This window comes from Dendrobium catenatum, unplaced genomic scaffold, assembly GCF_001605985.2.
Source record: "Dendrobium catenatum unplaced genomic scaffold, ASM160598v2 fragScaff_scaffold_1422, whole genome shotgun sequence".
Lineage (NCBI taxonomy): Eukaryota > Viridiplantae > Streptophyta > Magnoliopsida > Asparagales > Orchidaceae > Dendrobium > Dendrobium catenatum.
The window spans coordinates 952592-961101 of NW_021319884.1; the positions used below are offsets into that span (position 1 = coordinate 952592).

General features: G+C 34.6%; 1 protein-coding gene across 1 annotated transcript in view; it reads left to right on the forward strand.

The window, feature by feature from the left end:
- Positions 1-8510, forward strand: part of LOC110112426 (glyoxysomal fatty acid beta-oxidation multifunctional protein MFP-a) — a 20289-nt gene that overhangs the window by 5246 nt on the left and 6533 nt on the right. The window contains exons 2-6 of the mRNA XM_028699983.1: positions 5114-5185; positions 5256-5312; positions 5389-5445; positions 5764-5831; positions 5926-6012. Coding sequence (XP_028555816.1) covers positions 5114-5185; positions 5256-5312; positions 5389-5445; positions 5764-5831; positions 5926-6012 — 341 coding nt within the window. The remainder of the gene's footprint in view (positions 1-5113; positions 5186-5255; positions 5313-5388; positions 5446-5763; positions 5832-5925; positions 6013-8510) is intronic.

Here is an 8510-nt window from a genome sequence, read left to right on the forward strand (position 1 = left end):
CCCCTCCCCCGCTCTACCAAACAACCTAGTACTATATATATATATATATATAATTCTTTTTTATTTTTTTATTTTTTATATTGATATTATTTATTCTTTTATTAAAATTAGAAAGCATAGTTATCACATTTATTTTCTTTATTCATCTCTTTATAGATCTAATTTTATTAAAAAAATAAATTACATTGGGATATTATAATCAAAATATTATCTATGCAACACAACAACAAGCCTTTAAAGTTGGAAGATTTTTTTTGCTATGATTATTTATAAAAAAATCGACTATTAATAGAATTTAAAGATCATTAGATAATGATAACTTTAGTCACATTGAGAAAGAAAATTTAATTATATTGATATTGAAGTAATCATTCAAATTTTTCAAAACCTGAAGAGTGGGTGTTTCTAAAGTGTAAGTTTTTATCATATTGATTTTATCATTTAAAATAACAATTCAAAAAAAAAAAATTGTAATTCAGTCTAAACGCCGAATGAAAAGTTGTGGGAGGAATATATGAAAATATACTTTGTGCCCCCACTTAAAAAAATTTATGTCTCCGCCACTAAACTTTTCTGAAGGTGATATCTAAAAACTAAAATAAAATTGGACCCTAAAGACTCAGTCGAACATACAAATCCTATACATATACTATTAGAAGTTTGTTAAGTGGCTCGCTAATTGAGAGTTAGCAAACGACGGCCTTCAAATGCTCAAGTCTCATGGCTCTACATGCTTGAAATTTCATCTGTGTATAGAGAAAAGAAATATAACACTTTTCTAAAAAGTGATAGACGTCTAGAGCTCAAGTGTTCTATAGCTGTCCTAGTTGTAAGCGACATGCGCTCGCTCAATATACTCTGCGACGCGCTCACCCTCTAGCTCGATGGATCTCTCTCATTGCATGCTTCGAATATGATGCGAGTTAGCGGACCCATTAATGGCATACTAAATTAAAAATTTCTCTTATACTATCTTTGCGATAAATGTGAAGTGACCTCATAAAAACTTTCTTCTTCAATGCCACATGTCCATTTACACGTGCTGCCACTTCTTTCCGTTCTATTAATCCCTTCGTAATTTTTCAACAAACTCTTTTTGCATCGCGAGATATTCAGTATGTGAGTTTCCTAATTTTAAATTAACTGCAAATGAGCTAATTCTTCACTCAGCGCACAATTCCTGTGACTCAAGTTGACAATATCATCTTCTCTCACCTATGCCGAGAAGACGTATTAACGTCCTCTGAGCTCTCACGACGAGAAAATTTGAATTCTCTAAGTAGTATATCTTAAACTGAGGGTTTACCTGTAGTTATGGGTAGTTAGTAATGGTGAGAGAGGATCAACAATATTTCTACTTATGTGCAACTAGTGGTGTTGATTTTGACTATGGAAGCTGAAGTCGATGTACCCAATCTTTCTCGCCTCTCACGCACTTTCGTCTGTCAATCTTAATGGCGGTGTCTAAGTGCTAACATAATTAACTTACTCGATAGTATCGTGGTTCTCTTAACTTTAGCAAGTACATTATCATGCATGCTTTTGTTCTGAAACACATCTATTTATTTAGTTGGCTATTTTGTCTATGAATGATTATGATAGAGAAAATGATCATGATTTGACTACTCTAAAGGACCGTGGAAAAGCTTTGAGCTTGAAAAAACCCAGGAAAAGGTGTTGTTGTGTTACAGGTCGTCCTGAGGAGAAACTACAGCTATTTGCATACTTTCACCATTAAATGTGCGTTGCTTTCGCTACTACTGTTTAAACGTAATCATTGAAAAAGGTTGGATGCGTCACAATTCATCATTGCTATTTGACGTGTGATATTGTGCACGTTGACTTCACGTGATGGGGGGGTGGGGTTGGTAGGGGTTGACCCATCTAGAAGTTCTTCAAATTGATGTGCATTTCACAAATATCTATCAAATTTGTGGGAACTCATTTTTTATGAATTTAGTTATTTATTTGGATTGTAATGAGTGTCATTTTTACACATCGATATAAAAGAAATGTTCTATCATATCATCACATCAAATTGAATTTGAGAATTGGATGATTTTTTTTTTTTTAACAATACAACTTAAAAGAATTATTTATTGGCATTATCTTCTTTAAGACTGATGCTTCATAAAAAAATTGCTTGATCGGGTGTGAATCTCAATGAATATTTGAGTCGCAAACTTTCATTATTAAATTCAAGACTATTCGAACTTTCATTTCAGCAAACATATAGTTGAACTGAATGTCTTAATGAGATAAATCTGATGACATTAAAAGTGGTTCAATCAGAGTTTGAATAAGCCCAGATTGAGCACTTGAAATGTAATTGAAAACTTTATAACATTGATTGGATGACCAAACGATCTCCAAATCTCACATGCTTATAGTTAAATCGAGTATCTCGATGAGATGAATCAAACAAGCTTAATATCATTTAATTCTGATATCATTTAAGGCACTTAAATCCTAAATAATGATCTATGATTGAGGGAATCAAAACGGGTTGTTCGATAGATTGTTTCAGATTTTAGTTACATTTATGGGGCATGTCACTTTCAAAAATTTAGAAATCGGCTCCCACTCTCTACATGAAGGGAGGATCATAAGCTTGAACATTGGCTTGAGATTCAAGAGAACTCAAAGCCTCATAGGCTCAAACAATATCGGAGCTTTGCCGGAGTACCACAACTAGCCATCGTCGGACCATTGCCTGACCACTGTTTTCAGACCATTGCGTGATTGTCGTTTGACTAGGGTCGCTAGACCACGGTCCTCCGACAACTATCTCCTGATTACAGTCTTTCAGACATCCTCACTCGATTAATGTCTCTGGACTATTGTCGCCCCACTACAGTTCTCCGACCGCCGTCGTCACCCGACTACGATTATTCTGGCCATCACCGTCCGACTATTTTCTTTTGATCATTGACATTTGACTGCCATCCTTCTGCCTTTGTCGCCCAAATATGGTTCTTCGACCACCATAGCCCTATTATGGTCATTTCAACCACCATTGCTTGACTATGATCTTCCGACAAGCATCACCTTACTAAGATCCTCTGACCACCATCGCCGATTTTGGTCCCTTGATCTAAAGTACGTTGACCATTGCAGCTTGGCTACACCCACGTCTGCTGATTTCATTACCAATGTCAATGCATGCTTTCACTTATAAAATCAATGTACACTGTCAATACAATCAAATTTGATTTTTGACGTTAGCACTAGGATTTAAGCTAGATTTCATGGTCTATGGTCTCTCCCCTTCTAATGAGTAGGATCAAATATAAGACAAATGACCTTTTGAAGATAACTCATATGCCACTAGGTTTTTCCACTTTCCACCAAGAAATTCCTTGTGTACAGCTCATGCTTATTATATTGTAGAAGCACCTTCTCTTGAGGAAATGCATCATTTGTGATTAATGACAAACACTAGTAGAATTATTTCAATAGGCCATACACTATATTTTTTTAACTTTTCTATATTTTCCATGTAAAAACTCAAGTGTCTCTTGTAACTCCTCTGGTATCTGTGTGCATACTGGATCATTGTATGATGCTAAGACCATAGATCTCTAACTTTACAGCCACGAATGTTCTGACATGCAACAAAGGTAAATTATGTATTATCTTATCACATTTAAATTCTGCAGTTGTGAGATTTGGTAAAAATTTGATATTGGGTTGTGGATTTTATTTTATTGCTTGAGCCTTTACACGGATCGAATAAATTGCCATCACAAAGGTAAAAGAAAACAAACCAACTATTTTCATCAAATTTCTACGCTAGGAAAGAACAACCATTCAGAACCATCAAACATTAGTAGTTTTCCACCAAAATGTAATATTTAAAATGTTTTCTGGACTTAGTAGTTTGATACCTATTTAGTTAAAACTTAGTGATTGTGAAGCAAATGTTTCTAGATTGCTATGAAGTTAGTATAATTTCAGAGATATAAATATAAATTTTAAAAAATTGCAATTAGCCAATTATATCATATGATGTTGACTGCTTAGCAACGGAAAGGTACCATAGAAAAAGAAAAAATGATCAAAATGGTCCCTTGACTTTTTATGAAAGACCAAAATGATTCCTAACTATATTAAAGTATTATTTTGATTACCCAACTCTTTAAAGATGAAACAAAATAGTTCTCACAATGGGACTATGTTGGTTCCTTTTTAAAGACTTGAGGGATCAAAATAGTCCTTTAATATAGTTGGGGACCTTTTTGATCCTTTATAAAAAATTAAGGGACCATTTTGGTCCTTTTCCCATAGAGAAAACATAGTGTGGAGAATGATTTGGGTATATACTCGGAAGTATAAAATTCTTAGATTAAGCTAATGATAATGATCATTTGAAGAATTTGTCAACATGTAATGAATGATTCTAGCTGATAAAAGTATATAAGTAAAATTTTTATCTGTAGTATACTTCAAGAAGTGTCTAGTGATTGAGTGGGTACTGTTCATCTAAGTGATGCTGGAGATTATCAATAGCATTTCTTTTTGTAGGATTTTCAGGCGACATGATCTAACTGAAATGATCGCCACCTTTTCTATGAGAATGTTATTATTTTGCTTGCTGTAATAGGTTCTCCTAACTGTAGAGTTCTTTTTGTTGTATTTTCCTTCATTTTAAAAGGAATCCCGTAAAACCCTTTCAGTGAATGGTTAGAGTGACATTTCTTTGTTAGTGGTTGAGTGGGCTGCATGTTTATCAGAGCTTTAGTGCTTTCAACTGCTTATAACTGCCTTTGCTCTCTCTCTCTCTCTCTCTCCCCCCCCATGCACAAAGGCAAAACCCTTCATATCGAGTTTATCCAATGTGAATATCTATTTGGATCCCAAATGGAACGACAGCAATTAATCATATTATGTTGTATTGACATGTACTTTTTTGATAGAATGATGCATGGCATGCATTTTGTACGGCTGTGAAGCTCTGCTGCTATTCAATAACAATAAAATTCTGCCAAAGATGCGAGGCCAAAATGGTCTCGAGTCTTGGAGATTCCATCTTTATCTTCTTACTTATGCATTGCACTAGAAAAGATACATCATTTTATTACAAATGAGTCTTTTGTTTATTTTCCTCTTGCAGTACTGTTGAACCTGAAGGAAAATTATGAGGAAGTCATGAGAAGAGATGATGTGAAAGCAATTGTCCTTACAGGTACGTAATAATTCTCCAAACTTGTTTAACGTATCTATAACATTTTCTAAGGTTCAAGCTCATTGAATAGGTGCTCGAGGAAAATTTTCGGGAGGTGCTGATATCTCTTCATTCAAGGAAGGAGAAGGTAAGTTGAAGGCATTTCCTAAGTCAAACATTTTTTACTTTCGTACTTTCTGAAGTCATTTCTTATTTGTTGACAGGAGATTCACCGAGAAACAGTTCCATGTCAATAGAATTTCTTACCGATATTCTGGAAGGTGGTGTTTTGAATTTTAATGAACAATATTGCTTTGGTGTTTTGAGTTTCAGAGGAACTATATTGTTTCACAGTTTTTCATGCTGTCAGGTGGAAGAGCCGACCCCACGTAGTGGGGTAAAGGCTTGATGTTGTTGTTGTACTTTCTGAAGTCATTTCTTATTTGTTGACAGGAGATTCACCGAGAAACAGTTCCATGTCAATAGAATTTCTTACCGATATTCTGGAAGGTGGTGTTTTGAATTTTAATGAACAATATTGCTTTGGTGTTTTGAGTTTCAGAGGAACTATATTGTTTCACAGTTTTTCATGCTGTCAGGTGGAAGAAAACCATCAGTAGCCGCAATTGATGGCGTTGCTCTTGGCGGTGGGTTGGAGATTGCAATGGTGTGCATGTGGGATTATTTAATCGTTGTTTCTAGTGTATCCTGTGCTTGAGATGCCTCAAATTTTAATGTTTCTGTTGGTTTTCTTTACCCAGGCATGTCATAGTCGCATTTCCACTTCTTCTGCTCTGTTAGGACTTCCTGAACTTCAACTTGGAATAATTCCAGGATTAGGAGGTATTGTTTTTAGAATGGGTTATCAATGAACCAGGCTTGTCATGTATCATATCTGATTTAGATGTTAGTTCAATAATGCTTATTTGTATTACTTCACCCTTTTGATAAGTGAGGTTTTTGTTTCCATTCATTCAAATCTTTTTGCTAATTACTTTTTGAGCTTTCTAATCTTATTTTCTGTGTACCTAAACCAGGACAATTCTAATATTCATGCAAGAACTTTCCTCTACACCGTATTCATCTTTGTCCATTATTCAACGACTTGTCAGATGTATTCAGCAAAATATTAGTCAAGCTACTTAAAAAAATTTTCACCAAGAATAAGAAATAATGCCACATTATGATGATAAAGATATTATGAGCATTCCATACCCCCTACAAGTTGCTCTATATATTTAAAGCTAAAGCAGTCCTTTCACTTGAAGTTGATTTGATATCACTTAAATAGTAGCACATCACAACCTTTCTTTGGAGCAAAACTCTACATCCGTGGAGGCTTCTACTATAGTACTGCTCCAAACTTCATTGTTAAATGGGGCCTATCCCACCTAATATATATATATATATATATATATACATACGCTAAAAAATGCTTTCATGGTTTTTGAAGTCGTTGTAAGACCATTATGGTTGTATTCCACTACATATATGCTCTTTAACAGCAGCTTTGCTACCATTGTGGAATATATTTTGCATTTTAATTTCTTTAAGTAGTATTTGCCACATATAATTCTTTTAATAGTTTAATTAAATCAATGTGAAACTGAACCAAGCAATAAATCTTAGGAATTTTGCACCAATACCAGTGATTTAAACCGTTGCAAAATAAGATCAATAACACAATTTTAAATTAAAAAATAACACTATTTTAAATTGTTGCGATTGGTTAATAATAATGGTGGTTTTAGTCATTGCAAAAATGCTTCTTAAACTATTAATATGTCCACAACACTTTTCATGACCTACTACAATGGTTAAACAGTTACTAATTTATTTGCAGCAGTTTAAGAGCTACTTGCAACGATTTCACAAATGCTGATGTAGGAAATCTTTAGTAGTGCTTTTAGTAGGGGTTAAAACCGCTGTTAAAGGGAAGCACAAATAAAAAAAATACACAATGGCAAAAAATTAAATTTTGTGATCAAATTACAAATATAAAGATAATACTAAGCAAATATAAATTTAGTGAATATAAATAACATATTAATCAATAGTTAATTGAGGCCAAATCTTATAAAACTAACAAACAACTCAAGCCCCATAGAGGCCCTCTCTTACCCTTCCCTCGCTGGAAGGACCGAACAAGTTGAAGGAACACGCAAAAGATAGCTCAACATCAGGAGGAGTGGGTCTACGTGTCTCAGAGAATGAAGGTGCAGCTATGCGGTTGTAGTAGGGTTGGGAGTTTTTTTTTTTTTTTTTTTTTTTTTGGAAAACCTACTATCAAAGTAATTTTGATCATTATGAAGAAACAATGAGTAAATTTTGACCTAAAATTAGCGCTAGGGTTTTTCCTTGCGGCTTTTCGCGTGGGATTTCTGGCGGCGGGTTCTCCCCGCCCCTCGGGGGGCTGCTGTCGTCGGAGTTCCGTTTGCTCTCAGGGAAGTTTTTTGTTCCCTACTTTTCTTTGTTTGGTGCTTTACCCGGTTAATTTGAGGCCAGCTTTCAGTTTAAGCAACTTCTCTTCCCCTTTGTGAGCTTGTTCTGGTTCACCATAATCCGTTTGAGATTGTCATGTATATGATGTCCTAGCCAGTTCATGTAACCCTGCAGACATCATCCATCCCTGAAATCATATGGTTTGGCCCTTCATAGGGATGCTTATTTCACCATCGAATCATGTTAAGAATTTCATAGGTTAAATCTTGGTCCCTAAAACTTTAAAAGACCATCCATGCAAGTTCTAATTATTTTTTAGAGTTTGCTGTTCAACTTAATGGTAATGATTCTAGATTACCACAATCAGGATTGAATTGTGGTCTTCCACTTTTAGGTTCCAACTTAGGCGAAGTTTGGGATGGCTTTCTTACTGACTTCTTTAAGAAGTTTTTTAGTTCAAAAAAATTTAATTTTTTTTATAGAAAGCGCTTTAAGAAGCAAGTAAGAAAGCCGGTCCCACAAACAAAACCTTAGCTAGGATATTGTGAAAATTTCTTATAATTTTTTAGCCTCGGACAACAAAATGATGGAGCAATCTTCTATATCTTTCATTTTCTTATTCCTATGACTCCTAAAATTTTTCCGTCTTTTACTGTAAACAATACAGCCAATCCGAGCACTTGCCGTTTTTTTGTTTTTTTTTGCTTTTTTTATGTTGGCTAGGAGTAGTTGAACATGAGTCGAGCTAGTTTTTCATCATACTTGCCAGCCTTATTCAACCCTACTCGTTTGGCTTGGTGTTTGAAATGGTGTTTTTTAACCTGTTTCCTTGATCCTATCTTTTCTAGATAAGCCATATGAAAAATGAAAGCATTGGTCAATTATAAAAAAATGCACTTGACGT